General features: G+C 47.7%; 1 protein-coding gene across 1 annotated transcript in view; it reads right to left on the bottom strand.

Moving 5' to 3' along the window:
* Window positions 1-2,742: 2,742 nt before the first annotated feature.
* Window positions 2,743-17,080, bottom strand: part of LOC138370764 (two pore potassium channel protein sup-9-like) — a 117,779-nt gene continuing 103,441 nt past the window's right edge. The window contains exons 3-4 of the mRNA XM_069335362.1: window positions 3,512-3,671; window positions 2,743-2,959 (exon numbers count right to left, since the gene is read on the bottom strand). Coding sequence (XP_069191463.1) covers window positions 2,743-2,959; window positions 3,512-3,671 — 377 coding nt within the window. The remainder of the gene's footprint in view (window positions 2,960-3,511; window positions 3,672-17,080) is intronic.

The raw sequence follows: 17,080 nt of genomic DNA, 5'->3' as shown, positions 1-17,080 counted from the left end.
TGGGAACACCCAGCTCCTGGGAACACACAGCTCCTGGGAACACACAGCTCCTGGGAACACACAGCTCCTGGGAACACACAGCTCCTGGTAACACACAGCTCCTGGGAACACCCAGCTCCTGGGAACACACAGCTCCTGGTAACACACAGCTCCTGGGAACACCCAGCTCCTGGGAACACACAGCTCCTGGGAACACACAGCTCCTGGGAACACACAGCTCCTGGGAACACCCAGCTCCTGGGAACACACAGCTCCTGGGAACACACAGCTCCTGGGAACACACAGCTCCTGGGAACACACAGCTCCTGGGAACACCCAGCTCCTGGTAACACACAGCTCCTGGGAACACCCAGCTCCTGGGAACACCCAGCTCCTGGGAACACACAGCTCCTGGGAACACACAGCTCCTGGGAACACACAGCTCCTGGGAACACCCAGCTCCTGGGAACACACAGCTCCTGGGAACACACAGCTCCTGGGAACACACAGCTCCTGGGAACACACAGCTCCTGGGAACACACAGCTCCTGCGAACACACAGCTCCTGCGAACACACAGCTCCTGGGAACACACAGCTCCTGGGAACACACAGCTCCTGGGAACACCCAGCTCCTGGGAACACCCAGCTCCTGGGAACACACAGTTCCTGGGAACACACAGCTCCTGGGAACACACAGCTCCTGGGAACACACAGCTCCTGAGAACACACAGTTCCTGGGAACACACAGCTCCTGGGAACACACAGCTCCTGGGAACACCCAGCTCCTGGGAACACACAGCTCCTGGGAACACACAGCTCCTGGGAACACCCAGCGGCGCTTAGGTTCGAACCCTTTTCAAGACTCCTGCTGGATTTGTTCATTGATATATAACTTTAATGTGATTTCTCTGTGTATTTTAGCGCTTTTGTTGATTGATGACTCTTGGCGATGAATATGTACACGGATGAAGAGGTTACATACAGGTGCCTCACATATACATGTCGCCCTTCCTTAGTATACCCCGTGTATACTATGTGTATACCTCTTGCTGACACCTTCCTGTTCTCTCACGTGGACACCAGGACCAAAACCTTCGTATATTTACCGAGCTAAACAGTTCAAGAAAATATAAATATCTTCTTACAAACGTGTTCTTACATCTGAACATTTCATAATGATCCCATCTCAAAAAAATAGTATATTGGGACGAAATGGTGCTCCTGTCGACACCGGGTTACCCGTGTCGACCCGACGCCCGTGTCCACCCGGTGTCCGTGTCGACACCGGGTTACCCGTGTCGACCCGACGCCCGTGTCCACCCGGTACCCGTGTCGACACCTGGTTACCCGTGTCGACACCGGGTTACCCGTGTCGACACCGGGTTACCCGTGTCGACACCGGGTTACCAGTGTCGACTCGGTGCCCGTGTCGGCCCGGTGCTAGAGTCAAGCCGGGCACTTGAAGGTTGTGGTACGAGAGCCGGCACCGACCCGCTCATTATTTCTTTTAATCAACACATTAAGGTACCTATGCCTGTGTGCAGCTGCCGTGGACGTGCAGCAGTCTGCGCTGGCAAACTCTGGGTGCATTATGAGGATATCCTCAAGAACACGAGAGTTAATATAGTAATTGCAAAGCTCCAGGTACCTCATGCGAACGGGTCTGAATGGTGTGATAACTGGGCCATCGGTGATGTAGTGTGCTTGATCATGACTCAGTTCCTGCTCACAGAGTTTGCATCTGGAGTGCTCAGGATTGGGAGATCCTGAGCACTCCAGGTAACAGTATCCCAACCTGGGGCCAGATTCACGAAACAACTACGCAAATACTTACGAACGTGTACATCTTTCCTCAATCTTTGACGGCTTAGGTTACATTAATTAAACAGTTTACAAGCGTGAAACTTCCCAATCAACTGTTGTTATTGTTATAAACAGCCTCCTGGTGCTTCGGAGCTTATTAACTGTTTAATAATTGTAAACAAAGCTGCCAAAGATTGAGAAAAGATATTCAGATTCGTAAGTGCTTGCGTAGCTGCTTCGTAAATCTGGTCCCTAATCCTGGCAACCACTGTGTCGCACAGTCTGGTCGACGTTTTGTGCTGCCCATATACATAGGTTTCCAATCTGAACAAATCATAACGTTTTAAACTGGTGCTTTCAGGCCTATGAGTCAGTAATTTCTCTCCTATTGGCCCTAAGTGTTTGGAACAATATAGTCTTGACAACAGAAATAAGGAACAATTAGGTCTAATTCACCTTCATCTTTGTTACATGCTAATTTGTCTGCAATGTCTGTGGCATTATAATGGGTTATATGTATGTAAGATAGCACCCATATAAATGAGATTCTAAACTCTTTACTCTGTGCAGCGATCTGCTCGTTTATAATTTCTTGTATGAGGTTCTTAGTGTTGATTTTCTAGAAGAAGGTTTCGATAGCTTGAAGAGCAGACTTTGAATCGCAAAACATTATTCCTTCTGTGTTTTTTAATGCTCTGGTAGTTAGTTTAGTGCCGCTAGTTCTGCTTGTGTGGAGGTCAGCCCGTTGTTTGACCTGACACTGACAGTTTGTGTGCAAATATTATTTCTATAACACCAACATATCGCTGCAGTCCGTCCAGTAGAGGATTGGACTGAGCCGTCGGTGTAGACACAGTGCTCGTGAGATCTTAAATTTTTGATGGAGGAAGCAATTGTTTCTAGTGTGACAGCGTTTTTTTTTTTTTTACTTTCCTTGCTCAAGAAATTCTCAAGACTTGGTCAGTCATCTTCCACCGATTTTGTGGGTGCAGAGGAAGAGCAATAGGACTGAAAGGATAAAATGATCCTTTCATTTGAAAGGATCGAAGAAATTGACTGCGATCCTCCCGTGCTGGGCCCTACCCCCACAGCAATCACCATGCAAAGTTGGGAGAGGGTAGCGCCAAGTGTCTGCCCTCCATCCTCGGCCAGAGTAACTTTACCAGCATCCTGGAGGCTGATCAAAATCATAATATATACAATAACTTAAATAAGGACCACTTCAAAGACAACCTATACTGTTTATGAAAAATCAACAGCAGAATATGCAGCACAGGCCTGGAACCCGCACCCCTGTTAAACACAAAACTTTTAAAAGGAGATAAGGTCTCCTTTTAAGATAAGGCCACCTTCCTTCTCCTCCTTCTCTCACCAGTCACCGTGGTGTAGTGGTAAGACACTCGCCTGGCGTTCCGCGAGCGCTTTGTCCTGGGTTCGTATCCTGGCCGGGGAGGATTTACTGGGCGCAAATCCTTAACTGTAGCCTCTGTTTAACGCATTAGTAAAATGTGTACTTGGTTGTAACAACGATTCTTCGCGGCGGGGATCGTATTCCAGGGACCTGCCCGAAACGCTACGCGTACTAGTGGCTGTACAAGAATGTAACAACTCTTGTATATATCTCAAAAAAAAAAAAAAAAAAAAAAAAAAAAAAAAAAAAAAAAAAAAAAAAAAAAAAAAAAAAAAAAAAAAAAAAAAAAAAAAGGTGAGAACCTGTGTGTGTGTGTACTCACCGATGGTGGTAAGAACGGTGGTGGCGTAGTAGAAGGCCCCGGCAAACTTCCACTGCTGGCCGGCCTTGTGGGGCACGCCCTGCAGCACGACTGTCTCCAGCAGGAGGTAGTCGCTCTCCTCGATGCTGTAGTTCTCCTTCAGCTGTTTCTCGATCTCTGCAAACCAAAAGATAAGCGCGTGTTAAGCTAGAGTGGGGTGGGATAGTGGGAAATGATGAGAGAGCAGGAAGAAGGGCAGGAATGAGAAACAGATGAGAGAGAGAGAGAGGGAGAAACCAGGAAGGAAAGGGATAAAGCAAGCAATAATGAAACACGGGAGAGAAAATGATGAAACTGTGGCCACTTTATCGGGAGCTTCCAGGCCAGTGAGTAACCCCCATGTTGTTTCTTGGTATCAGGCCAGGCGAGAAGGAAGGGGCAGGGGAAGGTGGGGAGGAGCAGGAAAAGGAGAATAATAGGGCAAGTTAGGGAGGAGCCTGTAGAGAGAAATAGGAAGGGTAAGGGGAAAGTAAGGAGAGGTAAAAGGAAGGGAAGCAGGCTGGAAAGATGCACAAAGGATAGGGAAAAGGTGGAAGGAGAAGAACATAAAAGAGTAGAATTAATTTTGCCCCGGAGACAACAAAAACGGAGGAAGAGAAGCAAGAAATGGAGGAAGAGGATAATATGATGAAGGAGGTGAAGGTAATTATGAGGGGAAAGCAGCAAGCCAGAAAGGCTATATAGCAGTAGGAAGTGATACGTGGACAAGGAGCTGGGATACGAGGACAAGGAGCTGGGATACGAGGACAAGGAGCTGGGATACGAGGACAAGGAGCTGGGATACGAGGACAAGGAGCTGGGGTACGAGGACAAGGAGCTGGGATACGAGGACAAGGAGCTGGGGTACGAGGACAATGAGCTGGGATACGAGGACAAGGAGCTGGGATACGAGGACAAGGAGCTGGGGTACGAGGACAAGGAGCTGGGGTACGAGGACAAGGAGCTGGGGTACGAGGACAAGGAGCTGGGATACGAGGACAAGGAGCTGGGATACGAGGACAAGGAGCTGGGGTACGAGGACAAGGAGCTGGGGTACGAGGACAAGGAGCTGGGATACGAGGACAAGGAGCTGGGATACGAGGACAAGGAGCTGGGGTACGAGGACAAGGAGCTGGGATACGAGGACAAGGAGCTGGGGTACGAGGACAAGGAGCTGGGATACGAGGACAAGGAGCTGGGATACGAGGACAAGGAGCTGGGGTACGAGGACAAGGAGCTGGGGTACGAGGACAAGGAGCTGGGGTACGAGGACAAGGAGCTGGAATACGAGGACAAGGAGCTGGGGTACGAGGACAGGGAGCTGGGGTACGAGGACAAGGAGCTGGGGTACGAGGACAAGGAGCTGGGATACGAGGACAAGGAGCTGGGGTACGAGGACAAGGAGCTGGGGTACGAGGACAAGGAGCTGGGATACGAGGGCAAGGAGCTGGGGTACGAGGACAAGGAGCTGGGGTACGAGGACAAGGAGCTGGGGTACGAGGACAAGGAGCTGGGGTACGAGTACAAGGAGCTGGGATACGAGGACAAGGAGCTGGGGTACGAGGACAAGGAGCTGGGGTACGAGGACAAGGAGCTGGGGTACGAGGACAAGGAGCTGGGATACGAGGACAAGGAGCTGGGGTACGAGGACAAGGAGCTGGGATACGAGGACAAGGAGCTGGGGTACGAGGACAAGGAGCTGGGGTACGAGGACAAGGAGCTGGGGTACGAGGACAAGGAGCTGGGATACGAGGACAAGGAGCTGGGATACGAGGACAAGGAGCTGGGATACGAGGACAAGGAGCTGTGGTACGAGGACAAGGAGCTGGGATACGAGGACAAGGAGCTGGGATACGAGGACAAGGAGCTGGGATACGAGGACAAGGAGCTGGGATACGAGGACAAGGAGCTGGAATACCAGGACAAGGAGCTGGGATACGAGAACAAGGAGCTGGGATACGAGGACAAGAAGCTGGGATATGAAGACAAGGAGCTGGGATACAAGGACAAGGAGCTGGGATACAAGGACAAGGAGCTGGGATATGAGAACAAGGAGCTGGGATACGAGGACAAGGAGCTGGGATATGAAGACAAGGAGCTGGGATACAAGGACAAGGAGCTGGGATACAAGGACAAGGAGCTGGGATACGAGGACAAGGAGCTGGGATACGAGGACAAGGAGCTGGGATACGAGGACAAGGAGCTGGGATACGAGGACAAGGAGCTGGAATACCAGGACAAGGAGCTGGGATACGAGAACAAGGAGCTGGGATACGAGGACAAGAAGCTGGGATATGAAGACAAGGAGCTGGGATACAAGGACAAGGAGCTGGGATACAAGGACAAGGAGCTGGGATATGAGAACAAGGAGCTGGGATACGAGGACAAGGAGCTGGGATATGAAGACAAGGAGCTGGGATACAAGGACAAGGAGCTGGGATACAAGGACAAGGAGCTGGGATACAAGGACAAGGAGCTGGGATACAAGGACAAGGAGCTGGGATACAAGGACAAGGAGCTGGGATATGAAGACACTTATCTGGGACATAAGAAAAAGAAGCTGGGATAGGACGGAGGGAAGGAATGCTACCCAGTCACTTGGACCATCGGGAATCGAACGCTGAGCTGCAAGAAGCAAGGCCGTCGTTGTACCTCTCTCTCGTCGTTGTACCCGTCCTCTTGAATAATACACCGCATATTGAAAAATAACCCCCCCCCCCTAAGCCCCCCAAAAATGGTGTGTTACAAATCACAGTGGCTTGCACAATTGACTCAATGTCCCGTTTTCTTTTCGTGGATCCTCGGTTACGTTAGGTTCAGGCAATTTAGTGCATTAGTTTAATGAGGTTGCAGAGGCAGTAGAGGACGGGCTGTGTACTGACCAATTCACGTTGATGAAGACGCAGCAGCGGCGGGAAGGGGAACAATTCGACTACCTTGAGGTTACCTTGAGGTGCTTCCGGGGCTTAGCGTCCCCGCGGCCCGGTCGCCGACCAGGCCTCCTGGACTAGGAAACAATGAGAGGCCAGTCAGGAGTAGAGGTGATGGGTGAAGTAGGTTCAAGTTCAAGTATGTTTATTGAGATAAGAAAGAAATACATCTCAAAGGGATAGAGTAGCTAAGGCTATTTCTACCCCGCCAATGAAGTGGGTTAGAGAAGATCCAGGGTAAGACTCACCAGTGTAACAAAATGCTTGAAATGTCGCATGTGCAATGTTGTTGCAAGAGTGCAACACATGGTTGAAATATGGCATCTTATTCTGCTTCTCTTCCTGTCTCCATCTGCTCACTCTATTTATGTCCGTGTATTTCTGATTATTTTCTTCTATTGCTCTATTCGTTTCCGGCCTCAGTGCATCAATTCTCTCTCTCTCTCTCTCTCTCTCTCTCTCTCTCTCTCTCTCTCTCTCTCTCTCTCTCTCTCTCTCTCTCTCTCTCTCTCTCTCTCTCTCTCCGCTGCAGAGCGGTAATCTCAACAGGAGTAACAGAGTTGCGCAGTGTAGTGATCACCTCGGAAGCTGTCTCGCTTAATCCAATAATCGGGGAAGAACACTCATGTTATTGAGGGAAGGGGAGGTGCAGGGAGGGAGGGAGGGAGGTGCAGCGAGGAAAGGTGAAGGAAAGCGAGGTGAAGGGAAGCGAGGAGAGGTGAGGTAAAGGGAAGCGAGGGGAGGACAGACACGGGAGGTGAAGATCGTCTAAGAAACATCAACCAGACCTGAACCTATAAATATACACAGTAACAGCCACACGAGCAGCAGCAGCAGCAGTAGCAGCAGCAGCAGCAGCAGCAGCAGCAGCAGTAGCAGCAGCAGTAGCAGTAGCAGCAGCAGCAGCAGTAGCAGCAGCAGCAGCAGCAGTAGCAGCAGCAGCAGCAGTAGCAGCAGCAGTAGCAGTAGCAGCAGCAGCAGCAGTAGCAGTAGCAGCAGCAGTAGCAGCACGGAGACCCAATAACCCGTATAGGATCAACGCCAGATATATGCCTATACCAGACTAACACAGTAACCACTTTGTTGACGATCTCGGGTCATGCACTCGACCTCGGGGTCATGCACTCGACCTCGGGTCATGCACTCGACCTCGGGGTCATGCACTCGACCTCGGGTCATGCGCTGGACCTCGGGTCATGCACTCGACCTCGGGTCATGCGCTGGACCTCGAGTTATGCACTCGACCTCGGGTCATGCGCTCGACCTCGGGGTCATGCACTCGACCTCGGGTCATGCACTCGACCTCGGGTCATGCGCTCGACCTCGGGTCATGCACTCGACCTCGGGTCATGCACTCGACCTCGGGTCATGCGCTCGACCTCGGGTCATGCACTCGACCTCGGGTCACGCGCTCGACCTCGGGTCATGCACTCGACCTCGGGTCATGCACTCGACCTCGGGTCACGCGCTCGACCTCGGATCATGCACTCGACCTCGGGTCATGCACTCGACCTCGGGTCATGCACTCGACCTCGGGGTCATGCACTCGACATCGGGTCATGCACTCGACCTCGGGTCATGCACTCGACCTCGGGTCATGCACTCGACCTCGGGGTCATGCACTCGACCTCGGGTCATGCGCTCGACCTCGGGTCATGCACTCGACATCGGGTCATGCACTCGACCTCGGGTCATGCACTCGACCTCGGGTCATGCACTCGACATCGGGTCATGCACTCGACCTCGGGTCATGCACTCGACCTCGGGTCATGCACTCGACCTCGGGGTCATGCACTCGACCTCGGGTCATGCGCTCGACCTCGGGTCATGCACTCGACATCGGGTCATGCACTCGACCTCGGGTCATGCACTCGACCTCGGGTCATGCACTCGACCTCGGGGTCATGCACTCGACCTCGGGTCATGCACTCGACCTCGGGTCATGCGCTCGACCTCGGGTCATGCACTCGACCTCGGGTCATGCGCTGGACCTCGGATCATGCACTCAATATTTATGAAGATATGTAAATTGGCAGTTGGCGGAGATAGGAGCTTCACTTAACTCTTCAGGGAGAGCCCCGCTGCAACAGTGGCAGCAGTACAGGTGGGCAGCACTTGCTTCATGCAGTATTAACCTTCTTGAGGTTATCTTGAGATGATTTCGGGGCTTTAGTGTCCCCGCGGCCCGGTCCTCGACCAGGCCTCCACCCCGAGGAAGCAGCCCGTGACAGCTGACTAACACCCAGGTACCTATTTTACTGCTATGTAACTAGAATGCAGATGAGGATCAATACACCCATTTTGCTAAATTGATAGATCTGACCATCGATTGATAGCATATTATGGCACTGTGTCTCCAAATGTCTCCAAGCACTTGCACTGGGTGGTAGAGCGATGCTTCATGCAGGTCGGCGTTCAATCCCCGAATGATCAAGTGATTGAGCACCATTCCTTCCCCCCCCCCGCCATCCCATCCCAAATCCTTATCCCTTCCAAGTGCTCTATAGTCGTAATGTTTGGTGCTGTCCCCTGATAGTTCCCTGTTCCCTATGGCACTGTGTAAATTATATCACATCATCAACAAGGTTCCCTGTGATTCTGGAACGAATAAGAAGGTCATATTTAAGGTAAGATAAGGTAGAGATAGTGTCAACAGAAGAAACACGACATGCGCACCAGACGGAGGTGTTAGAGAGATCTTAATTCCTCAGCGATAGTCCCAAACAAATGGAATAAGCTTGTAGAGGTCAATAAGGATCCTAGGCTTACAGGTTCCGGAAGATGAGAGGAAATGTCAGCCCGGGACATATGGCAAAATCTTACTGAAGCGACCATACGAGTCATAAATACTCACTCCGCCCAAATAAAGCAGAAACAAGTAACACTTAGTGGGCCAGCCAGAGGCTTAGGGCCCGCGCAGGAATATCCCTGAAAAAAAAAATAATAATAAAAAAAATAAAAAATAATAAAGATCCTCACCAATTATACGACGAGAAGCATCAGCAATGAAAGTCATTGCACAATGGAGCCAGAAACTGGCAAGGCGGGGCTTGGAAGCTAGAGTGCGGCCCTACAGGTACATCTACATGAACAAAATTGAGTTGACTCGTAAATATCGCAATGTGAGTCAAAATGAATAACAGACAAAGGAGGGCGATGGGTTTTTAAAATCCATGGAAACTGGAAACTGAATATTATCCCGTAAACTTGGGAGGGTAGACTTGACTGTGTGGATAGGCATGTGAATAGGCGTGGGATAAGATCTACTAAGAGCAAGTAGGCGTTCAGTGAGAGAAAGGGGCCAGACAAGGAGACCAGGAGAAGGAAAGAAGGAAGAGGGAAAAGGACGAAGGAGTGAGGAAGGGCAGCAGAGAAGAAAAGTGTCAAAATAGGAGAGAATAAAAGGAGTGAAGCCGAAAAGCAAGTAAATGTAGCAATAAACGATAACCCGAGAACGATAACACAAGGAAGAACCAAAGAGAAGAGAGTAGATAGGTAATGAAGAACAGATTGATATTGTACGAACAGGGAATACAAAAAGAGAACCAAAAAGAATGGGAGAAATCAAGGGAAGAGTGAGGGAGAGCGGTGAGGGGAGAGGAGAAAAAAACAGAATGGCGGAAGAGGAGAGTGAAATTGGAGAATGTGGACGGATTTTAAATGTTTATTAAATTACTACGAAGAGATAAAAGGGAGACGCAATAGGTGATAACCAAGGTACAGGTGATAACTAAGCTAAGGGTTATAACTAAGATACAGGTGATAACTAAGTTATAGGTGATAACAGAATTATAACTGCTGTGTGTTTTATATAGCTGTAAGTGTTTTTATTCAGATTTCTCGCATTAGGGTGATATCATGGACGTCTCTCGTGTGATCTTTAGATTGAAGATCATCTTCAGTCACCTGATTGAACATAATCTTCAGTCATCTTCAAAGTTGCAAGGCTTCTTGGTTGGCTTGGGGGCTCTTTTTAGTGAGGTCTGTAGTCTTCTTAGTTATATATTATAAGATGACGTCTGTGTCTTGGTTAGGAATTGTACTTTTTACTCCTTTATGGATTATTTCTTGTTTTATTATTTCCTTTTTCTTGTATTCACTGTGCATGGTAGATTTGTGATATAATTTTAGTTAAGGTGTTGTTGTTTCTGTCCTTGATATATATATATATATATAAATATATATATATATATATATATATATATATATATATATATATATATATATATATATCTATATATCTATATATATATATATATATATATATATATATATATATATATATATATATATATATATATATCTGAAAACTCACACCCCAGAAGTGACTCGAACCCATACTGCCAGGAGCACTCTGCTGGCGTACAGGACACCTTAACCGCTCGACCAACATGACCGGACAAAAGAAGATGGTAGCCGAGGCTATTTCCATCCCTCCTCACACCCCATTTCTGGGGTGTGAGTTTTCAGTTGCATATAGTCCTGGGGACCATTCAGGCTTGTTCGCATATATATATATATATATATATATATATATATATATATATATATATATATATATATATATATATATATCGACAAAATCATTAATAATATTAAACAGGTATAAATGCCAAAACGCACACAAATGATACGAATAAACTCAAAAGCCACGGCAATACTTCCATTGCGATTAAATGCATAATAATACCAAAAAAAATAAACACTTTGGCGTTTGTTAAAGGAAAGAGAAGCTTGTTTGTGTTGAATACTGATCAACCCGGCCGCACAGTTGGCAACAGGCATGGATGCACAAAAAAAAAAAGCAGTTCAGATTTGTCACAGTAATGGGAGGAGAGCAGTTATGTGGAGGAGAGGGAGGGGGTAGTGAGGAGACGTGGAGGAGAGGGAGAGATGGAGGGGGGGATAAGAGCGAAGGAGGATAGGAGTAAAGTAGAGGTTAGAGGCTGAGGACAGCTGAAAGACACTGAGGGAATAGAGGGGGGGGGGGGGGGACGGTAGATGGAGTAGGGAAAGAATAGGGGACGGGGGGAGAGGTTAAACAGGGGGTTGAGAATAAGGTGTAAGAGGAGGGAGACCAATCTAAGCATTAGGATGAAAAAGAAAGGGATAGATGTAAAAAAAAAGATGTGAAGCATTGTGTGTGTTCATTTAAAGTTGCTTAGCTAAATGTACTCGCAGAGTTGGGTTCTAGCTCCTGAGTCCAACTTTCATTCTGCTGGTTTCTTAAAGCAAATTCTGCCTCGCTTTTCTTATCGAAATATATTGAGCGCGGAACCCTGTCTGTCTCTTAGATCGTCTCATTTGAATGATGCTCTTCGGCTGAAGTAGCTCTCTCTAGTGTTTCTGTCATCACTATCAATTTCCCAAAAAATCATATATGTCGTTGTCATGTCTATGCTGTGCCTTCTTTCTCCAGTGTGGTGACGTCCCCTTCTCTCAGCCTTTGCTCTTAATACACGTCTCGGAACCAGTGACCAAGTCTTACTGTTATATCTGGACTTTTTCCATAGTTGACGTGCGTGTGTACAACTGGACGTGCAACGGCGGGGAAGTATTGCGAAGCTGACGTGGGCGTGGGGCGTGGGCGTGGGCGTGCGCACGCCAGCGTCAACGCCCACTCGTGCGCAAGTTGCCATTCCCTGGCCCATCCCCACGCCCAACTTCCCCCATAACAGGGTACCACCACGAGCAAACTTGTAGAATAACCCTGGGTGAGCAGTAGCTGAAGTGTGGGGGGGGGGTGCTTGCTGCCCCTGCCTGGGGGGACGGGGGGAGGGGAGATTACTGGGAGGGGGGAAGTAGGGTACTGGGAGGGGAAGAGGGTGCTGGGAGAGGGAGGGGTTTTTTTGGTAAGAGGATGCTGGGAGGAGGGGGTTCTGGGAGGAAGGGTGCTGAGAGAGGGAGGAGGGGGTTCTGGGAGGGTATTGGGAGTGGAAGGGGGTTCTGGGAAAGAGGGTGCTTTGGGATTGAACCTCGCCTCTTATTGCAAGTCTCCACCAACTGAATTATACTTCATCATCTGAACCTCCCTCATATTTCAAGCCTCCGCCCAGAAACCTGTCTCATATTTGAAGCCTCCGCCCAGAAACCTGTCTCATATTTGAAGCCTCCACCCCAGAAACCTCCCTCATATCTGAAGCCTCCACCCCAGAAACCTCCCTCATATCTGAAGCCTCCACCCCAGAAACCTCCCTCATATCTGAAAAGCCTCCATCCCAGAAACCTGTCTCATATTTGAAGCCTCCACCCCAGAAACCTCTCATATTTGAAGCCTCCACCCCAGAAACCTCTCATATTTGAAGCCTCCACCCCAGAAACCTCTCATATTTGACGTCTCCACCCCAGAAACCTCACATATTTGAAGTCTCCACCCCAGAAACCTCTCATATTTGAAGCCTCCACGCCCAGAAACCTTCCTCATATCTGAAGCCAGCCCGTCCTCATATTCAAAGATCCAAGCTCGTTAATCCAGCCACCAAACTCCCTGTTAACGAATGAAAAGTGGTTTACACACGACTCACAACTGATGACATCTGAACACTTCCGGAACAAGTGCTTCACTCACGTCCTCTGTTCGAACCACAATTCTATAAATGCTTTAAAGCCGCTGCTTTAAACAGCCTAGTGTAAAGACGGATTGCTGACGCTAACACCCCCCAGAAACCTCCCTCATATATGGAACAGCCACCCCAGAAGCGTGCCCTCACATCTGAAACCTCCACCGGAGAAACCTTCCGTATATCTGAAGCCTCCACTGGATAAATCTCAGTCACATATAAAGCTTCTGCCCCAGAAACCTTCATATCTGAAGCCTCCACCTCAGAAACTTTTCACATATCTGAAGAATTTGCCCTACAAACCTCCCGCATATCTGAAACCCAACACGCTCCCTCTCAAACGAAGCCCCAAAACCCCCCTCGCTCACGAGCAAAGCTCCAACACCCCCTCCCTCTAGAGCGAAGCCCGCCATAGCCCCCTCTCTCACAAGCAAAGCCCCCCAACACCCTCTCCCTCTAGAGCGAGGCCCCCCCACACCCCCTATTTCACAAGCAAAGCCCCCCCACACCCTCTCTCTCACGAGCGAGGCCCCCCCCCACACCCTCTCTCTCACGAGCGAGGCCCCACACCCTCTCACGAGCGAGGCCCCCCCACACCCTCTCTCTCACAAGCGAAGCCCCCCCCACACCCTCTCTCTCACGAGCGAGGCCCCCCCACACCCTCTCTCACACTGCATATTTTCCACGGAGTTTTGCTTTGCATATCAATATGCATATTATTCATCTCTCGGCACGCCCCTGGGATCGACCCCCACTCAGCTAAGCGTATCTCCCTGGCCCCCCTACCCCTCCCGCCCCTCCCTCCGTGGAACACAACCTCTTTCCAGCGAGTAAACCTCCACAGCGACCACACCGGCTTTGTATACCCTTCGTCTGAACAATGTATAGCTATCCAGCCCGTCTTCCAAACAAAGATCCAAAGTCCATTCCATGGACCCGCCAAACCCCCCTGTTTATGAATGAAACACGGTTTACACACAACCCGTCCTCGACTCAAGTCCATTGCATCCAGTGGTCAACCCCACAGACGCATTCATAAATTTTTACATGCTGTTCATTTTAAACGGGAATTTTCTCAAATATAAACTAAAATTATAAAATGTTTGCTTTAGTGCATATTAGGCATAGGTTAGGTTAGGTTAGGTTAGGTTAGGTTAGGTTAGGATAGGTTAGGTTAGGTTAGGTTAGGCATAGGTTAGGTTAGGTGTTTAGGTTCTGTTGGCGATTATTTATATTTGTAGTATGTGGGTGAAGCATTTATAGTTTTTTTGTTTTTTTTTGCAGGGATATTCCTGCGCGGGCCCTAAGCCTCTGGCTGGCCCACTAAGTGTTGCTTGTTTCTGTTTATTTGGGTGAAGTATGAGTATTTATGACTCGTATGGTCGCTTCAGTAAGATTTTGTACCATGTGTTTAACAACTTCTTCTGCTCTGTTGAATCTAAAGTTGAATTCTTAATGGGGTTGTAACTGTGCACTGTGTTTGATAATGTTCCAGTGGTCTGTCGGGCATTTCTCCACAGTGCTGTCATTTCCTCTCATCTTCCGGAACCTGTAAGCCTATTTCCCATGCACATGGGTATCCAAGCCTGATGCGATGTAAGTGTACTTCTGTTGTTCTACTGCTCCCTTTCATCAAACTAAGTGGTATGTAGTTGGTTGAACTCTTGAACGAACCCGCAGATCCTGATGTTGCAACTGCTATGTTGTGGTCAATGTTTTTTTTGTTTCAGCTTTTGCATTGCTCTGTTTCAAATTACTTTCTTAATCAGTGATAGACTCTGTGGTATGTAAATGTCTACATTTCTTCTCTTAGTTGCAAGTTTTGCAGCTTCGTCTGCAATGTCAATTCCTATTATTCCCACTTGACTTGGCACCCAGTTGATAAGTACCCGACGGCCTTGACGTTTGAGTGTTTGCATTAATGCTATGACATTTGTGATCAGATGGATGTTGTCACGTATGTGTTCTTGTTGCAAGGTTTCAATGGCAGTTCTCGAATCTGTATATATGATAACATGATGTCGGTGTTCAGCAAGAGCATGTTCCAAAGCCTTTTGAATGGCTAGCATCTCTGTTTGTAAAGTCGAACACCCATTTTAGAGTCTCCAACTATTTACAGAGTTTCTTGCCTTAACTGCAGTTCCGGTTTCTTGTCCCTGCTGGTCTACTGATCCATCTGTGAAATATGTGAAGCTGTCGGATGCCAAGTTTGCTTCTTTATGCATCTGTGCAATATTACGTAGCAGATGAGGATTAGTCTGGTTCTTTTTTCCTTCAAGAGCCATAATCTTAAATTCTGCTGGCAAAGAATTCCAAGGGGCTTGCATAACAAAGTCTGCATGTATTTCGTCGACACCCTTCTCAGTGACTTTATTGTTATACCGAATGTATTGATGGTGTTTATCCGACAATGGGTCCACCTGTTGTTATTGGAGGCTCTTCTGTCCAGAGTTAGCGCTCCAGTGATTATATCTTTAAGTGAACTGATTCTAGGCCTAGTCAATATCTTGGTAGGCATGCACGCAGCAATCCCTTTTATCCTTATTTCAATCGACGTTAGCTTGGTTTCTAGTCTTAGGTTCAGTATTTTAGTCCATCTGGGAGCTCCTGTTATGACTCGTTTTGCATCATTTTGAATACCCTCAACGTTTGCCCACTGATCAGGAGAAAGAGTGAGTAAAGGCTGACGCTGCATAATCAACCAGGGAACAAATGGCGTGTATGTAAAACATTCTTAACACTTTGTGTCCCGCTCCTAGACGGGGACCTGTGATTGCTCTTATTATATTCAGTCGTGATTTTGCTTTCTCCTTCAGATATTGAATTTACTTGTTGAATATCGTATTAGAATCTATCCACACTCTGAGAGATATTGATATCTGTAACCCACCGAAGGTCAATGTCTTGAATGCGTAGGTGCCTGTCTGGAGTGTTGCCGCCTAGTCTCATTGCCTTAGACTTCTGTGCAGATATTTTTAGCCCTAAAATGCTGCATTCAGATGTTACTTTATCTAACGCCTCTTGTGCTTTATTTAGACGTGAGGGACCTGTAATGATTAATGCTATATGATCAGCATAGCTTAGCAATTTAACCCCTTATGCAAATGTCATGGTAACGAGGTCTTCCATAAGGATGTTAAAAAGACTAGGACTGAGGACTCCTCCTTGTGGAGTCCCATTCTCATGCAAGTGGTAGTCTGACACTTGTCCTTGCATCTTTACTCTTACATACCTGTGACTTAGGTAATTTATAGCGTTGTAATTCGAACAAAATTCGTTAGTGAAGCACTTGTTCCGGAAGTGTTCGAACGAAATCAGTTGAGTCGTGTGTAAACCGTTTTACATTCATAAACGGGGTTTGGCGGGTGCATGGAATCACTTTTGGGTCTTTGTTTGGAGTACGAGCTGTTACACACGACTCACAACTAATGACGTCCGAACACTTCCGGAACAAGTGCTTCACTGACGAATTTCGTTCGAACCACAACGCTGTAAATGCTTCACCCACGTACTACAAATACAAATAATCGCCAAGAGAACCTAAACACCTAACTTAACCTAACCTATGCTTATATATATGCACAATATGCATATATTGTGCAAATTAATATTATATTATAATATTAATATTATATTATAATATTAATTTATAGTTGAGAAAAATCCCGTTTTGAATGAACAGCATGTACAAGTTTATGAATGCGTCTGTGGGGTCGATCGCTGGATGTAATGCACCAACCCATCCTCGACTCAAGTCCATTACATTCAGCGGTCAACCCCACAGACGCATTCATAAATTTTAACATGCTGTTCATTCAAAACGGGAATTTTCTCAAGTATAAATTAATATTATAATATATTAGCATATTGTGTATATATAGGTATAGGATAGGTTAGATTAGGTGTTTAGGTTCTGTTGGCGATTATTTGTATTTGTAGTACGTGGGTGAAGCATTTATAGCGTTGTGATTCGAACAAAATTCGTCAGTGAAGCACTTGTTCCGGATATGTTCGAACGTCAGCAGTTGTGAGTCGTGTGTAAACCGCTTTTCATTCA

Source organism: Procambarus clarkii, chromosome 33 (assembly GCF_040958095.1).
Source record: "Procambarus clarkii isolate CNS0578487 chromosome 33, FALCON_Pclarkii_2.0, whole genome shotgun sequence".
In the NCBI taxonomy this organism is placed as follows: Eukaryota; Metazoa; Arthropoda; class Malacostraca; order Decapoda; family Cambaridae; genus Procambarus; species Procambarus clarkii.
This window is presented reverse-complemented; position numbering and strand designations above follow the sequence as displayed.